At 38.4% G+C, this 19,032-nt stretch overlaps 1 protein-coding gene across 9 annotated transcripts; it reads right to left on the bottom strand.

The window, feature by feature from the left end:
* Positions 1–4,681: 4,681 nt before the first annotated feature.
* Positions 4,682–18,807, bottom strand: LOC117038397 (zinc finger protein 709). Of its 9 annotated transcripts, none has more exons than XM_033135374.1 (6): positions 18,663–18,807; positions 15,963–16,100; positions 15,374–15,551; positions 8,441–8,567; positions 8,178–8,238; positions 4,682–7,801 (listed from the first exon to the last, which is right to left on the bottom strand). In XM_033135374.1, exons 2-6 carry the CDS (start codon positions 15,977–15,979, stop codon positions 6,148–6,150), a joined length of 2,037 nt encoding a protein of 678 aa, XP_032991265.1. In that variant the 5' UTR covers positions 15,980–16,100; positions 18,663–18,807; the 3' UTR covers positions 4,682–6,147. The 9 variants fall into 9 exon arrangements, with proteins under 9 accessions (XP_032991265.1, XP_032991263.1, XP_032991264.1 ...); XM_033135372.1 differs by having other exon boundaries at positions 15,963–16,006; XM_033135373.1 differs by having other exon boundaries at positions 15,374–15,548; positions 15,963–16,006.
* Between the last annotated feature and the right edge of the window lie 225 nt (positions 18,808–19,032).

The following is a 19,032-nucleotide window of genomic DNA, read 5'->3' as shown; positions in this document are numbered from 1 at the left end:
TTTTACTATATTATAACATAATATAATATATAATATATAAAATTTATAATATATAATATATATATAATATCGGGTCTTATAATAATGTTTGCTCCAAAAGATGCATTAGAGCTGATTGGCTAGGTCTTATTTTCGGGGAAACACAGTAGAAGGAAATTCATTTTAGTTTTTGAGTGTTCCCTTAGAGATTTTGAAATGTAAATGGCTATGATACCCCTATAGCAACTGAATTCCTATTTTCACCAAAATAAGGGAAAAAAAAGGAAGATTTTGAAAATGTTGAATGTAACTGAAAACTCAATATACTATCACATTGGTTCAAAACTCCTAGTGCATTTTTTTTCCATTTGAATAGCTTTATTAAGATACAATACACACACCATACAATGAATCCCTTTAATGGGTACAATTCATTGGTTTTCAGTATATTCACACATACGTACAGTCATCACCGTAATTTTTGAAATTTTCGTTGTCTCCAAAGAAACCCCTGTACCTTTAGCTATCACTTCTCTATCTTTTCATCTTCCACCTCCAAACCACAGTTTTAGGCAACCTCTAATCTTGCTGTGTCTATAGATTTTCCTATTCTGGATTTATATATGAATGGAATCATATAATAGGTTGTCTTTGTGACTGAGTTCAGGCACTTAGCACAATTTTTTCAAGGAACATCCATGTAGTAGCATGTATGGATACTTTGTTTTTATAACCAAAGGATATTGCATTGTATGGATAAAATACATTGTGTTTATTCATCTGTAGTTAGACATTTTACTTGTTTCTACTTTTTGGCTTTCTAAATGATGCCACAATAAACTTTCATGTACAAGATTTTGTTTGGACATATATTTTCATTTTTTTGGGTATATACCTAAGAATGAATTCCTAGGTCCTATGGTAATTCTGGGTTTAATTTTGGAGGAACTACCAGACTGTTTTCCTAAGTGACTGAAACACCATTTATATTCCCACCAGCTGTGGATGATTTCTCCATATCCTCCACAAAACTAGTTATTATCTCAGTTTATTATTCAAGCTATCCTGGTGGTTGTGACATGGTATCTCACTGAGGTTTTGATTTGATTTCCTTGATGACTAGTGGTTTCTAGCATCTTTTCGTGTGCTCTTCCCCATTTGTACATCTCCCTTAGGGAAAAAAAGTTTATTCACATCCTTTACATTTTAAAATTGGTTTATTTGACTTTTTATTATTGAGTTGAAAGTCTTCTTTATATATTTTTGATAGAAATTCTTCATCAGATATCCTCATATGATTTGTAAAATTTTCTTTCATTCTCTGGGTTGTGTTTTCACTCTCTTGCTTTAACATTGTTACTCTTAATTGTGATAGCATACACATACTATAACATTTACATGTTAAGTATATAGTTTGGTAGTTGTGATTTTTTGAATGGCTTATTTCACTTAGCATAATGTCCTCAAGTTTCATCTATGTTGCTGCATATATCAGAGTTTCCCTTTTACTAAATCTGAGTAATATTCCATTGTATGTATATACTAAATTTTGTTGGTTCTTTCATTCACTGATGGTCACATGGGTTGCTTTCACCTTTTGGCTCTCATGAATCATGCTCCTGTAAACACGTTTAAAAATATGTTTCAGTTTCTGCATTCAAGTCTTTGGGCTGTATACCCAGAAGTAGTAGTGCTGGATCATGTGGCAACCCTGAATTTATTTTTCATCTGTTGTGAAGAATATATATATATATATATATATATATATATATATATATCCTTTAAATAATTTAGTTGCAGGGATAGGTTGGTTCCCTTGGTGAAATATCAGAACTCCAAAATCCAGGCATAGATGGACAACAGTGAAGTTGACATATATCATCATTAAATTGCCTCTGAAAACCTTAATCTAGACAATTTCTGATTTAAATCATGTATGCGATATCTCATTGCTGAGGGGCTACTCCATGGGTGTTCTAGTATTTATATTTATTTCTAGAATTTAGTTTGCCTATTTTTTAACTATCTTGTATATGTTTATATGTGTGTGTGTATATATATATACATATATACAAATATATATATGTATATATATATATATATATGCATAAGAAAGTTGGTTACTAACTGGGTAAGTTCCCTTTGAATTCAAGACTTCTGTAATCAATGAATTAAACTTAATACAATAGGTTATAAATCACATTATGTATAAACTGTGATTGTCTGGGCTAAAAGAAATCAAATAAAATGTTTCGAGTTGCCCATTTAAAACATTTTATGAAATTAGTATTTTTCTTCCTTTGGAGAAAGTACATATGAAATGTTTACTATACTTATACCTAACAATACTCAGATATTTGTAAGGTAGGTTTACACATGACTCTACACCTCAAGGAATTAGAAAAAGAAGAACTAATGAAACACAAAGTTAGCAGATGGAAGCAAATAACTAAGATTAGAGGAGAAATTAATAAAATAGAGACTAAAAAGACAATAGAAAAGATCAATAAATAGTTCTTTGGGAAGATAAATAAAATTGACAAACCATTAACTGGACTCGCACAAAAAAGAGAGAGGGCTCAAATAAAATCAGAAATGAAAGAGGAGATATTTCAACCTACAAGAAGTGGATAAATTCCTACCAAGATACAACCTACCAAGACTGAATCATGAAAAAATTGGAAATCTGTCTTAACAGACCAATTACAAGTAAGGGGATTGAATCAGTAATCAATAACCTCCCAAGAAACAAAAGTCCAGGACCAGATGACTTCACTAGTGAATTCTACCAAACTCTCAGAGAATTAATACTAATCCTTCTCAACTTAGTCCAAAAAATAAAAGAGGAGGGAACTCTTCCAAACTCAAGTTATCAGGCCAGCATTACCTTGATAACAAAAGAAGACAAAGACTCCACAAGAAAAAAAAAATGTATAGGCTAATATCCCTGATGAACATAGATGCAAAAATCTGAACAAAATATTAGGAAACTGAATTCAGCAACACATTAAAAAGACCATTCACCATGATCAAGTGGGATTTGTTCCCAGGATGCAAAGTTGGGTCAGTATGAGGAAATCAATTAACATGATACACCACATAAACAAAATGAAGGATAAAATAGTATGATCATCCCAACACATGCAAAAAAAAAGCATTTGACCAAATTCAACATCCGTTTGTGATAAAAACTGTCATAAGTGGGGATAGAGGGAACATACCTCAACATAATGAAGCCCATATATAACAAACCCACAACTAGCACCATACTCAATGGGGAAAAGCCAAAAGCTTTCTTCTAAGATCAGGAACAAGACAAGTACGCCTACTTTTACCACTTTTATTCAACATAATATTGGAAGTCCCAGCTACAGCAATCAAACAACAAAAATTGGCATCCAAATTGGAAAGAAAGAAGTAAAAGTGTCACTATTTGTAGATGACATGATATATATATATATATATATATATATATATATATATATATATATATATCTCCATCAAAACACTGTTACAACTAATAAACAATTTCAGTAAAGTTGCAGGCTACAAAATCAATACACAAAAATCTGCTGGATTTCTATACACTAATAAAAACTATCAGAAAAAATTAACAAAACAATCCCATGTACAATCTCATCAAATAAAATAAAATACTTAGGAACATATTTAACCAAGGAAGAGAATGGCCTGTACACTGAAAATTACAATATGTTAATGAAAGAAGTTGAAGAAGACACAACTAAATGAAAAGATATTCCCTGATTATGAATTGGAAGACTTACTATTGTTAAAATGTCCATCATTCAATGCAATTTGTATTAAAATTACAAAGCATTCTTCACAGAAGTAGAACAAACAATCTGAAATTTGTATGGAACCACAAAAGACCCCAAAAGCCAAAGTACCCTTGAGAAAAAAAGAACAAAGTGGGGTGCATCAAACCTCTTTGAAACTATATTACAAAACTATAGTAATTAAAATGGTATGGCATTGAGATAAAAGCAGACACATAAATCAATGGAACAAAATAGAGAACAGAAATAGACCATACATATATGGTCAACTGATTTAAGACAAAGGAGATAAGAATACATGATGGTCAAAAGATATTCTTTGAAATAAATGGTGTTGGGAAAACTGGACAGACACATGCAAAAGAATGAAAGTGGACCACTATCTTACACCACACACAAAAATTAACTCAAAATGGATTTGAATGTAAGACCTAAAACCACAAAACTGCTAGCAGAAATCAGAGGCCTTAATCTACTTGACATAGATCTTGGTGACACCCAAAGCAAAGGCAACAAAAGTAAAAATAAACCAGTAAACAAATAAACAAGTAAAACTTCATTAACCCAAAATGTTCTGCAGAGCACAGGAAATCATCAACAAAATAAAAGTCAACCTACTAAGTGGGAGAAAATATTTGCAAATCATTTACCTAAATAAGGTTAGTATATAAAATATATTTTAAAACCTCATACAACGTAATAACAAATAAACAAAATATCCAATTAAAAAATGGGCAGAGGGGTGACCGAATGGCTCAGTTGGTTAGAGCACAAGCTCTCAACAACAAGGTTGCCAGTTCAATTCCCGCATGAGATGGTGGGCTGCGCCCCCTGCAACTAAGATTGAACACAGCACCTTCAGCTGAGCTGCGGCTGAGCTCCCAGATGGCTCAGTTGGTTGGAGTGTGTCCCCTCAACCACAAGGTTGCCATTTGGACTCCTGCAAGGGATGGTGGGCTGTGCCCTTTGCAACTAATAATGGCAAATGGACCTAGAGCTGACCTGCGCCCTCCACAACTAAGATCAAGAGGACAACAACTTGACTTGGAAAAGGTCCTGGAAGTATACACTGTTCCCTAATAAAGTTCTGTTCCCCTTCCCCAATAAAATCTTAAAAAAAATATATTATGTAGTATACTAAGAAGTGAATTTATATATTTTAATGGAGGTACTTATGGTAAATGGTGTCTAATACACCGTAGGAAATACATCGGTGTTCAGATAATAAGTACCAAAGGCATAATAAGCCCTTTCGGAGGACTGAGAGCTGGCCTGCAATCTTTGTAAAGCCAAGTCTTATCCTATTGAAGAGAAAGATATCACATAACTCCTTCTTCAAAGGTTCTTGGTCCCTATGATGGACCAAGACAAAAATATATTTTGCACCATGTTTTTAAAAATGATAAAAGAGATCATTCCAAATCATAAAAATGATCATTATTGCCCTTTTCTTACTAATATGACTGACTGGAGCTTCTTACAAATTAAGTTTGTAAGATGGTGTCCTTCAAGATCCTATGTATCTGTCTGTCCAAATAGTGTTTTCAAAATATGACTAATGCTTTCTTAGTTTTTGCCTTCCAAATATAAAGCAAGTGACTCTATTAAGGAATTCTAACCTGGAACCATAAATGGGATGGATTCTGGAAAATCAAGTTCCTAACATTATCTAAGGGGGTGGGGTGGTGGGGTGGGGGTGTAGAGTATTTCCAACTGTAGATTTTGTTGCCCTATTACAGGTCACTCTTCTTAAATCAAAGTCAATTCACCAGATACAGGTCAGAAGGAAGAACACAAAGCAAAGGTACAAATATAAAAATAATATTCGCATGAAACTATGGCAGTTTCATAAAATTGCCATACATAAAATTTATTTGAACTATTTATCACTATCAAAAATGGAAAAACACTTGTATCCATCACCTCCAAAAAGGAGCTTTATCAGAGGAAAAGGTAGAATATATATACTAATTTAGGGATATAAAGGATTGCCATAAAGACACTAGGGAAATCCAACTACAATACTGTTCTTTTTAAATGACCCCTTAACACAGAACAACAACAAAAACCATTTAAAAAAATTTAACCTCACTGCATGTAAGAAATATATTTCAAAGTGGAGAGAAATCTTAATAAACATTTCAAGAAAAAACAATAATTATCTTATGTACAATTGTTGAAAGACTACTCTCATAATTGTCGCAACTGAATATTCATTTCTGAAAGCAATTAGTAGAAATACAAGGTCCAATAATGCACTTTAAGAGAAAGGTTTAACAAACACAATGTATCTGCAACTTTAATGAGAACTGTTTCATATTGAAAGTTTTCTGGCCCATTATACATGGATTAATTTCTATCACGCTTTCTCTCATGTAACATTTTTATTTTTTTCCATGGGAAGTTTCACATGTAAGGTTGTGGGCCAATGCAAGTCTTTCCCATGCTGTTTACATTCAATAGGTTTTATCCAGTGAGTCCTTTCATGCATTAGAAAGGAACTGGGATAACTGAAGACATTCCCACATTCTGTACTTTTATATGGTTTCTCTCCAGTGTGCATTGTCAGGTGTCTTCGAAAGTTTGTGTGATAACTAAAGGCTTTCCCACATTCCTTACATTCATAGGGTTTCTCTCCAGTATGAGTTCTTTCATGTATTTGAAGATAACTGAGATACCTAAATGCTTTACTACATATTTTACACACATAGGGTTTCTCTCCATTATGAGTTCTTTCATGTGTTCGAAGATAACTCAGACATCTAAATGCTTTGCTACATATTTTACATTCATAGGGTTTCTCTGTAGTGTGAGTTCTTTCATGTATTTGAAGATAACTGGGATATCTGAATGCTTTACTACATATTTTGCATTCATAGGGTTTCTCTCCTGTGTGATTTCTTTCATGTATTTGAAGATAACTGGGGCACCTAAATGCTTTATGACATATTTTACATTCATAGGGTTTCTCTGCAGTATGAGTTCTTTCATGTCTTCGAAGATCACTGAGACACCTGAATGCTTTACTACATATTTGGCATTCATAGGGTTTCTCTCCAGTGTGACTTCTTTCATGTGTTTGAAGACTTTGATAACATCTGAAGGCTTTTCCACATTCCTTACATCCATGAGGTTTCTCTCCAGTATGAGTTTTTTTATGTTTTCGAAGATAACTGAGACAACTAAATGCTTTACTACATATTTTACATTCATAGGGTTTCTCTGCAGTGTGAGTTCTTTCATGAATTTGAAGATAACTGGGATACCTGAATGCTTTACCACATATTTTACATTCATAAGGTTTTTCTACAATGTGAGTTCTTTCATGTTTTCGAAGATAACTGAGACAACTAAATGCTTTGACACATTTTTTACATTCATAGGGTTTCTCTCCAGTGTGATTTCTTTCATGTGTTTGAAAACTTTGGTAATATCTGAAGGCTTTTCTACATTCCTTACATTCATAGGGTTTCTCTCCACTGTGAGTTATTTCATGCATTCGAAGAGAACTAGGAATACCGAAGGCTTTACCACACTGTTTACACTCATAGGGTTTCTCTCCAGTGTGTGTTCTTTCATGTAATCGGAGTGAACTTGAGCAACTGAAGACTTTCTCACACTCCTTACATTTATAAGGAGAATCTGTAGTGTGTGTTATCACGTGTTTTCGAAGGGTTTTGAGGCACATGAAGACTTTCTCACATTCCTTACATTTATAGGTTTTCTCTCCATTGTGAGTCCTTTCATGTTGTCGAAAACACTGGAGATAACTAAAGGCTCTCCCACATATGTTGCATTTATACGGCTTCTCTCCATATTTCAGATACTCAGAGGACTTGTGTCTAGTGTGACATTTGGTGAGTTTACCAAGAGATGAATGATACACAAAGACTTTTCCACATGAACTTCGCACATAGGGTTTTACTTCAATTTTCTTCTTCAGATTGAAATTTGAAATAAGGTTGAAGTTTTCTCCACACTGACTATTCTCTTTACTTTCACAGAGTCTCTCCACTATATGATTTCTGTAAAAAATGAGAAGCACATTAATAATTTCTTCATTAATGATTTTATATTCATATTTTTTATGATTTTTAGGAAAAGTATAGATATTTTGTTTTATCTAATTCGTCTGAAATTAAATATGCTGAATGCTCTTCAAGATGACTTCACCCTTTCTTTTATCACATTGTAATATTAATAAATAGGGTTTATTAATACTGTTTACAAGTAACTTTGCAAACACTGAACATGTATGTTACATTTAAGAAAGTATTTTTGTAAAAATTTTCTAAGACATTTAAAGCAACATTTAAGAGTTCTTTTTAGCTTCTTTTAAAAATTTCGTAACAAATTAGAGTTCTCACTCTAAGAGATACTGCTTTCTATTGTGTGACTCACCTTAGTTTTCTCCCCTGGTTTATGTACTGATCTTCAATGTCAGGATCTTCCCATGTTTTTCCTAAAATGTAGAACCAGAAAAATGATCCCAAAGTATCAGCTTATAGAAAAATTATTAGCTTCTGGATCCATGATTAGCTGTGACCACTCCTAGTTTATTTACCTGCATCCTCCCTTTCCATATCTCACATCTTGGAACAATGTTGATGAGCAAGAAACACTAGTTCTCTAATTGATGACTGAAGGAATGTCTTCATCCTTACCTACTGAGGCCAGGTTCCTGAAGGTTTCCCTCATCACATCTCTGTAGAGTTTCTTCTGTGAAGGATCCAGCAGAGCCCACTCCTCCAGTGTGAAGGTCACAGCCACATCCTCAAAGGCCACTGAGTCCTAAAACATCCCAATATATGTAGAGTAGGATGTGAGAGACTGACAGCACTGGGCATCTAGGCTCCATTTATAAGACGGTCACGTATGATTCTCTCATCTCCAAACATCTCATCTATGACTTGACCATCAAAAACTTACTCTCTGTCCACACTTACTTTTTCATAAATCTAATACCATCATTAACACATGGAAATTACAAATTTTTACTGTGATGACTTTATATCTTATTTATCTCCAGTGTCAGGGTCCTGAGCATGTAGGGAAATAACCAAAATGCTATAGGGATGAAACATATACTTTCATTTTAAGACCCATCAATTCCTTGCGAAAAACAATTCCTTTTTCTTTTCCCTCATTACTCACCATTTATAGCACTCCAGGAGGCAGAGGGTAAATCTGCATAAAGTTTTAATGAATAAAATATAGTGGAAAACTGGAGGCTTTTCCTTCTATTCACATCACCAAACAAGAGTCCAAGAGGCCTGCAGAAATTAAACTTTAAACAGAGCCAACTGACTATGTCGTCCTAAAATCTTCCAGGCCTCTATCAGTCAGTTATCAGGTACAGCTTGTTGAATGGAAATATGCTTGCGGAGAAGCACTGTTTTTAACTTGTGCAATATTGATCACAGACTGAGTTCTTTCTTTTTCTCTCTCTGTCCAATTTAATGGGGCTAGAAAGTTATTTGGAACATAGAGCTCAGACACGAGGAAGAAGGCATGACAAATTAGTCATCAAAATCCCTGTACTTCTAGCCAAATGTTAGAACACATAGTGAGAGAATATGCCAGAAGAGCTCTTTCTGGTCAAACCATAACAGGGTACCTTGGGCCTCACTGCTCTTGAGGAACAAGTTAAGAGCTGCAGTTTGCAAGGAGTTCACTGAAGTCCACATAGGTTAATGGTGAGTTTATCCCCGATTATAGAATACATAAAGGATTCAACAGTGCTTTCCTCCAAAAGAAAACAGAATTTCCATTCTCTCATTTCTGGAGGAAGTGTTTACTAACCAGTCACCCTAGAGGCTACGTTGTCAATTTCTGGTGTGGCACTTAGAAAACTTAGAAGCTATCATCCTCCTTTTCACACACTCATGATAATGTGTGATAATGATAATAATTTAAAACACACACACACAAAAACCACAACTCCACCCCCAAAAACCAATGAAACAAACAAAAATAAAACTGAAAAAAACTTGAACAATTTTTTTTAGGTCCGTCAGAGTCTTTAGATCACATGGAAAGCTGGCACCTCCAAAATAGGAAAAAAGGAAAAATAAGACAGTACTTTGAAATATGCCCTAAATACTCTGTTCTTTACAAGGCCTGCACTCAAAAAAATCTCTTTCACTAGAGTCTAATGCAAAGATGATGAAGAACAAAAGAGAACACAATATCCATGAACCCTAAGGCAACCCTCTTTAACATGAGGTTTGAAATACACATAATGGGAATACCCGGAGAAAAAAAGGATAGAAATAGAAGTGATAAATGAAGGAATGATCATTAAAATTTCCTAAAATTAATAATAGATGTCATACTGTAGATCTGGAAAGCTCTAAAACACAAAACATGAAAAATACCAAAAATTGTGTACCCAAGTATATCATATTCAAATTAGACAAAAATCAAAGACAAAGAGAACTTGTTGAAAGAAGCCAGAGGGGACATTAGGTATAGAGAACCAAAGATTTGAGTTAAATCAAACTTCTTTTCCACACAGGCAAGGACAAAGTAGTGTGAAATATTGAACATTTTAAAATTAAAACAACACTCTAATAGAATGAAAGGTAAAGGGATGGAAGAAAATGTACCATGTCAACAGTAATCAAAGGAAACCTGGCATAGGTGTATAACTTATGAAGATTTTAAACCAAGGAAAACTCAGAGATAAGAAGGGGTATGGCAAAATGATAGAGGGGTCAACTCTCCAAGAAGGCCTACCATTCTCTTAGGTGTATGTGCATAGCAACACAAGGACAAAATATATAAGTTAAGGACTGATAGAATGCAAGAAGAAATAGATAAACCCACTACTGTGGCTGAAAGCTCAACACCCCCTTATCATGAAATATAAATTCCTGTAGAACTGAACAGCACTATGAAACAACTGGACTTAATTATAATCTGTGGAATACTTTATGCAACAACAGAATACACATTCTTCTCAAGCTCGCATGGAACATTCACCAAGATAGAACTCATTTTGGGACATAAAACATACCTGAAAAATATGAAAGAATAAAAATCATACAAAATATGCTGTTAGACTACACAGAACTTAATCTAGAAATCAGTAACAGGAAGGTAGTTAGAAAACCCTGAAATAAATGGGGATTAAAAAACACATGGGATCAAAGACGTCTCAAGAGAAATGAAAAATTATTTTGAATTAAATAAAATGAAGACACAATGTATCAAAGTTTGTATGATGCAGCTAAAGCAGTGCCTAGAGGGAAATTTATGGCTCTGAACAAATACACTAAAAATATCTATAATCACTAATGTAAGCAACCACCTTAAAAAATGATTTAAAAAAAGAATTAAACTAGAAGTAAGCAGAATAAAATATAATAAAAATTAAAAAAGAAAACAATATTATTGTAGAAAATCAATGGAGAAAACATTTTTTTTTTTTTAATTTTGTTTCTTTGACAAGATTCATAAAGCTGGTAAACATCCAGACAAGGTAACTAAGAAAAGGGATCCTGAAAGTATTACTATCAAAAAGGAAAAAAGGGGGGAATAAATAACAGGATTTGATAAAATGGAACACCCACTTATGATAAACTAGCAATAGAGGGGAATTACCACTTCTTGAGAAAGAACATCCTCAAAACCTGTGGCTAAATACATCACCTTTGTTGCTCATGACGAGTGCCTGTGAAACACCAGAAAGATCCCACAACAAGGGAGATAACTACTGGAATCAATAAGAAAGTATAGCAAGGATTAAGGATACACAAGTCTACTGCTTTCCCACAGACCACCACAAATATACTCAACTGATCTTTGACAAAGGAGGAGAGGCAATCAATGGAAAAAGAAAGGCTTTTAAACAAATAGTCCTGGAAATAATAAATATCCACATACAAACACATATGCACACACACAAAATGAATGTAGACATAGGCCTTACACCTAAACATAAAATGAAAAAGTAATAAACTCCTACAAAATAACATATGAGGAAATCTAGGTGCAAATGAAAAACAATGAGATGTCACTACACACGTATTAAATGGTTAAAACTCAAAATACTCAAACACTAAATACTGGTGCAGACGTGAAGCTGCAGGTAACCCTCATTCATTGCTGTGGGAATGGAATCAGGCACGCCCACACTGGAGACCAGAACTTTATTTCAATACAAAATATATTCTTACTACATATAGTAGGATCCAGCAACCACACTCCTTGGTATAGACCTAAATGAACTGAAACCTTATGTTCACACAAAAACCTGTACATGAATGTTTTTAGGCGCTTTATTCATAATTGGCAAGAATTAGAGTTAAGCAAGATGTTCTTCAAGAGGCAAACAGACACTCAGGGGTAAATCCAAACAATTGGTAAGCCCATGTGACAAAATACCGTGCAGTGATAAAAAGACATGCGGGATTAAGCCATGAAAACACAGGAGGCACACATAAGTACATTGCCAAGAGAAAGAGGCCAATCTGACAAGGCTACGCACTGTATGATTCCAAGTAACGACCACCTGCAACAGACAAAACCATGAGCCAATAAAAAGATCTTTGCGTTTAAAGGATTTAGGGGTTGGAGGGAGGAATGAATGAATAGGTGGAGCACAGATTTCATGGAAGTAAAACTACAGTACGACTTATAAAAAATGATGGATACACGTTATCATACATTTGCCCAAACCCACAGATCCTATGACACAAAGCCAACGCTAAGGTAAACTGTGCACTTTACTGCAGCAATATTGGCTCAGCAATTGTAATACATGTACCACAGTCATACAAGACGTAAAAAATAGTGCAAACTGTGTGGATATACAGGGGTTACGTAGGAACTCTGTACTCTCTGAAACCCAGTTTTTTCTGTAAACCTAAAACAGCTTTTAAAAAACTGAAGTCTACCAAAAACCAAAAAAGATGAAGGCAGACTCACACAATTCACCTCGATGACTGACTGATGGGTGAAACAGGCCATGTGTCATTCACCCGATCTGACCTTACGTCAATAAGCCAGCCTGGTGCTCTAGGAGCCTGAGAGCAGGAAGGAGGAGAAACTTCCATGGAAGGCTGTGTTGGAGAGCGTGTCATCTATATTCTGAGAAGCGCCATGGTCACTGTCGTGTCCAGCGCAACACAGGCAGTGAGAGAACGAGAAGGGGCGGCGAAGGGTTAGGAAAGAAACAGAAATCAAGAAAGTTATGAAACAGGGGGCCAAGGGTCTCCCAGCCTCAAAGGACTGAGAGCCCCGAATCGGGCCGCCTTGTGGCTTTTATTGATGTCCACACAAGGAAGTAGCATTGCTTTCTCCACGGTCTGTGAGTCTCATACATCATACCAGAAAACATTCAAACCAATCACCCTTGCCTGCAAACAGCTGGAATCGAAAGTCCCATGATGTCTTAACAATTATAGTATGTGCCTTCCCCAGGGACAAATCCTTTATGCTGAAACTTATTGATAAGAATGGAAGGAGAACTGATGTTATCACATCATTGAATCACTTCCCAAGCAGGTTATAGCCACATAGGCAGAAGCTCTCCTTTGCCGGGGGAAAGTGAGGGGCTATGCCAGCCTCAATAGACCCGTGAGTTCTCCTAGTGGTCTCCATGTGGATGCGCCTGGCCTGGATTGCTCCCCCCGTGGGAAGTCTGACCCTTCATTGGCTGACCAACTATCTTTTGGGGGCCAAACAGAGAGACATGAGGTGTAATCACAAAGGTGAAACAAAGTCCCTGAAAGGAACAGTCTCACAGACTCTTCTTTCTTTAGGGATAGGCACGAAGGGACAGACAGTTAGGCTACTGTGTGACAATAGTCACTGCCAGTGTCTGGAACTCCAAGTGGATGAGGTGTGTCCTGGTGAGTCCTGGGATGTAGACTTAGTAATGGACAGACAAGTGTCACCTACATTTATATTCTGGGGATCTGAGTCAAGAGATTCCCAGAGTTCTTTTATCACAAAGCGGCAACTCAGACAACAGTCCAAGAGCCTGTGAACATATGCAGGTGGGGACAACTTTGGGCCAGCAGCACGATGACTGCCTGATGTTAGGTGAGCTGTGTGGCCCTAGGGCTTGGTCCTTCATCAGAAACATCCCAATTCAGGGATGAAGAGCAGCAACTCTCCATGGAGCTCCAACATGTACAAATGTGCTCTGTCCTCCTGAAAGCCTGCGCTGCCCACGCTGTGCATTCAGTGAATCCCAGGGAACAGCCCAGGGAACCAAGGAGTCTGGCAGATGGGTGACCTCCTCCAGCACCACAGCTTCTTTCAAGGGATGGGAGTTAGGAGGTCATCCCTTCTGCAGGGCATAAGCCTGCGGGAAAAGGATGGCTCCATCGTATCACAAGCAGGTGTCAGCAGCCAAGCTGAGCAGCTGGGAGCTGTTTCCAGGGCCAAAGGCATAACTGGCACCTCGGTAGAGGGTCCCATGCTCAGTGCTTATGGAGCCTCTATCTTCAAGAGAGCTCAGTACGTGGTGGTAACTGCAGCCCTGATGGCACACAGCGTGGGGCCCAGGACAGTCCCTTAATCAGAAGCCTATGGACAACTCAAGGTCCTCCTCCAGGAGGCTCCCATCGCGGCCAACAGGGGTAGAGGCCTCCTCCACGACAACTGGTTGCTGTGCGGAGTAGAAGTACCCTGGGCTGAAGTAGGGTTTGAACTAATCCCTTTGCTGCGCCAAACTCAAACTATGGTGTTGGCTGCTGTAACCCAGGGGGTCGGGGTCTTTGTTGCAACAGGTGCAGGGGCGGCAGCAGCAGCAGCGTTACTTAGGGGTCCTGCTGGGCCCTCTGGAATATCCCTCCCTACCATCTGTACCCGTCTCTTCTCTGTCTTAAGTAACTGCTCCTGCAGGAGTGACCATGCCATAGGCTCACCTCATTCACAGGGTATAATAATCCTCATAGCCCCCTGAAATCCCTCACTACAGTCTGGTGAACCCAGCCTCCGTTACACCTTCACTCTAAACATACAGTAGGGTTCCACCTAAGACATCAACCCAAAGCCACTGTAAGGAGAACCCCACTCCCACACTACTGCTCCCAAAGGACAACAAATTATCAAAGTTGGCAACTCAGAGTCCTCTGTATACAGACCCCAGGCTGGGTGGGTCCACGATACAGCGCAGGGCAGCACAGCCCACAGGAGGGCTCCCCAGGGAGCAGCAGGTCCCAGTGCAGGAGGCTCCAGGCTTCTCATCAGCCTGACAGGTAAGAAGCTGGAGGGGGAAAAGGGGGTGCTAGGCTTAAGGTGTCAGTAAACAAACATCAAAAGTGTGGACCCCCGACTACTCATGATAAGAACAAACATGGGAAGAAAAACAGGCATCTGCACTGGCTTGTTTTTACATAGAGACACACTAACAGGATGATCCAGAGGTGATCGAACCTGGTTATTTGATGGTGGATGGAGTAAGAGCACAGAAGGGAGGATATGCCGGCAGGGAGTCTGAAGTTAATCTCTTATCTTAGAAAAAATTTTAAACTTCCCATGCAGGTTTAGATAAAATAAAAAGCGATATTTATAATATAGACCACATTTCCTATGGTTAATCCTTATTTTTAATTAACTTTTGCTTTTTAAAAATAACTTACCTTTTCTACATAAGAAACCACTCCACACTTTAATCCATTAAACACTAAATGATATAAAAATGGAGACCATAAAAAATTTATAGGGTGGCCTGTTAGCTCAGTTGGTTTAGAGCATGGTGTGAATAACACCAAGGTGGCGGGTTTGATCCCAGTGTGGGCCACTGTGAGCTGTACCCTGCTAAAAAAAAATAAAAAATAAAAAAAATAAAGAAAAAGAACTATATGTATAAAAAATTTGTATAAATCCCTTTCTAACTAAAAGGACAAAAAACATTATGCCAGTTTTCTCTCTACTGTATTTCACAATAAGGATATTTTCAGGAATGAATAAGTATTATAACGCATTAGAGGTTTGCAATCAAGCTGTGAAATGGATTAGGAATTTCAAATACTTACATAAGCTTTAATGCGTTTCCTCATATCATTGAAAATAAACATTCAGTTGTTTTTTTCCTCATTTCCACTATGTTTTTTTCCTCATTTCCACTAAAACAGGAGTTCATCTACCTTAGGAACAGTAAAGCCTTTTACATGTCAAAGTTCTCTAGGGAAGGGCACATAGGAAACTAACTGAAAATGGAAAACGCACCTGAGACTTAAAAACATCCATCTCACATCTTCAGGTTGTCTTGCCTGAATGGAAGCAAAATTCTATTTATTTCCACAATCAATCTTGCCTTATTCACATCATTTCCTTCAGTCCAGTTGTATCTTAAAAGCCTAGGTGCTAATGGAAACAAGAAGGAAAGGGCTGCAACAGTCAATGGTTAAAGAAATCCAATGAAAAGAAACTCAAATGTTGGAATCAAAACAGATAAGCAGCCTGCTTAGCCACAGTTAAGAAAAACCCACGTTCAGAAAATTAAAACACATTCGAAGCTTAGAGCTTAGACACCCCCGGTTGAGACAGAACCCCTGGAGTGAGTCAGTCCCTGGGGAAGGAGGGAGGGACACCCAAGCAATCCCAGGAATGAATGCTGACAGCTCCACACACACCCTCCTCTCCTGTAAGCATGGGAGGCTTCCATTATCACAGTGAGGAAACTCTCAGCCTGATTCTGTTTACGGTTCTGACCCAAATGAAATTCCCAATTCATAAACCCTTTGTCCATGAGACAGAACACCTGATCTTCACAGACTTTCTCAGTGTTTACAAACTACACTCTGAATCTACCTTTACTGTGGGTGCAAAACTCAAACAAAATGTCTAAAAATGTCGAGGCCTAAGAAACTGCAACTTCATAAAGGGCGTCACCACCCCTCACACACATGCACCTGCACCCCAGCTTTCCAGGGCTGCAGCTTTTCTCAGGGTAAAGGCCTCTCCATGGTGGGTGTGAGCAGGTAGGATACCGGCAGGGGAGGCTCCCCAGGAAGAAATACTGGGCCTCAAGTACTTCCCTTTTGTAAAAAAATAATAAATGGAGCCACAGTAAAATGGAGCCAGAGCTGCCATCTCAGAACTACTTAGTACCGTCTTATGACTCAAACCTTGCAATGTTAAAACAGGGCAAAATAACATTTGGACAGGGCCTAAAGCAACACTGTCCCAAAAAACTGTTTGCAAGGACAACAAGAAAACAGATACTATCTCTATAGGACTGATGACTAAGTGAAAATTAAAAACATTGTTTAGAATTAGCATCACTATCCTATGTCACCTGCATCAATAAAAATGCTTTCCTTCTACTGATATAATTGCTCCCGTTTTCTCATAAATACCTCTTGCTTTTATCTCCTACTTGAAACATTATTTGGGCTTCTTCCTGAATCAACCCTTCCCAAATAGCTATTCTTAGTGATCTCCCATAGATGCTTGTTGCCTCTGACTTTGAAAGGGTTTTTGTTGTTGTTTTGTTTCCTAGGTTAGCACTCTATAGGCTCAAAGGAGCCCTGGCTTGAATCACTGACCACAGGCCTCTGCTCCCCACTAGAGTTGCTTTGCAACATCGTTGATACTTTAAATGATACAAACCCAGTGTTTGAAGAGTCCACCCAAATCACTTAAATCCAGTATTTATGTGGAAAGGAAGGAAGAATATTGTAAAGGTCTTTTACTAGTTCAACTAGAAAACCTTAAATATCTGTTTAAAAAAATATATCAGATGATTATATTTTCAGGGAAAGAAAGTAATTTGTAAATAATTAATCTACTTGAACAATTCTGTTCTGCAAGGCTAAGCCCAGAAATTGTATTTTAAAACACCTCAAATAAAATAAACCTCAAAACTTACTACACATGCTCAAGAAGAAAGATTGAAAGAAAATGGAATGTAATACTGGAATAGTTTATTTATTCTGAATTCACCTCTTTCCTGCCTGTTTGGAACTATTTTATACTCAAGCTCCACTAATTAAATACATTTTACCCCTATTGAAAAAATGATAAATAAGTCAATAAACGTTTTCAAGTCACAAACCCAGGGAGGGGCAGTGCTGACAGGACAGATCACCCAGGAAAGTTTCCAAAGAGGAGCCTCCACCCAAAGGACTTCCCATAGGACGTCTGTGCCCAGGCCAGGTCCTGGGGGAGAGGAACGGGGATTTCATACAACGTCTTCCAGGTGGTATTGTCTGCTTTCCTCTCACATAAAATATCCACAGACAATATAAATCTTTAAAAAAGAGCATTGCAAGACTCTGGGGGGAAAAGATAAGCAATTAAAATATTGAAAATATTGAGACTTTGAAATACACCACGGAGAACAAACATTTGATAATGATGCTATGAATCGGGAGGGGAAGTCGGCTTAGAAATGCCTGTAGGAAACTGGAAATTTAGGGACTTACTGCCAGCCCCCGGTGGAGACAGGTGGGGGTGGGGGTGGGGCAGGAGAGGGTCGTGGATTAGAGACCCTGCTTCTCAAATATTTGGAAAACTCAGGAGAAACCGGGTCCCGTCTGGGGAGAAAGAAGAGACTGGGGACCCCACGCATTACAGCTCCTCCCACGCATGAACCCCCGCGCCCCAGACACGATTGTTCCCCAATAATCCTCCCCGTGGTCACCGCACCATCTGGGGAGACGCGGGGGTTCGGGCAGAGCTGCCCAGAGAGGCTCCGGGGCCCAAATCGCCGCGCGCAGTGACGGGACAGGACGCCCGGGGTCCGGCTGCCGGTCCAGCCCCCACGCTGCGAGCCGGAGGGGACCGAGGTCCCAGCGACACCCCCGGCGGAGGCGCAATCGGGTGGCGGACTCCGACTTGACAGCGGGGAGGCCCGAGTTCCGCCGTGGCCGGTTCCAACCAGCCTCTTGTCCCGGTCTCCTCACCCTAGAGCAGAACACTCACCATATCTAGGTTTCCTGGGTCTCCCTGAGTCCCTGCTACGATTCCCACGACCAGTGTAGATCACAGCGCGACAGAGGTTGTGACAGAGTCAGCAGGGACCGTTAAGGGCCAGCGACACGGGATGCTGCGAGGGGCCGGAGGGAGTTGAAAGGTCCACGCCAGTGCGGGGCATAGCCCCACCCACCTGGCCCAGCGGCGCTCTTGATTGGACAGTTCCTAAGGCCTCTCCCCTTCGTCCCTGAGTGACAGCTGATGGGAGAACTCTGGCTCTGCTGAAACCGCTTCCGCCTATGAACGGTACCAGACCTAGCCTGGTATATTTGCATAAACAGAATTTTTCTAGTCCTGCGACTGCCTGTGTTATTCCCCC

Source organism: Rhinolophus ferrumequinum, chromosome 18 (assembly GCF_004115265.2).
Source record: "Rhinolophus ferrumequinum isolate MPI-CBG mRhiFer1 chromosome 18, mRhiFer1_v1.p, whole genome shotgun sequence".
Taxonomy (NCBI): domain Eukaryota; kingdom Metazoa; phylum Chordata; class Mammalia; order Chiroptera; family Rhinolophidae; genus Rhinolophus; species Rhinolophus ferrumequinum.
This window is presented reverse-complemented; position numbering and strand designations above follow the sequence as displayed.

Coding starts and splice junctions, on each gene's coding strand:
- LOC117038397 (XM_033135372.1), bottom strand. Junction 8,568..15,373: donor TGGTTTCTTATGTAGAAAAG/GTAAGTTATTTT, acceptor GGGATGTTTTAG/GACTCAGTGGCCTTTGAGGA. Junction 8,239..8,440: donor CAGGAACCTGGCCTCAGTAG/GTAAGGATGAAG, acceptor TCTACATTTTAG/GAAAAACATGGGAAGATCCT.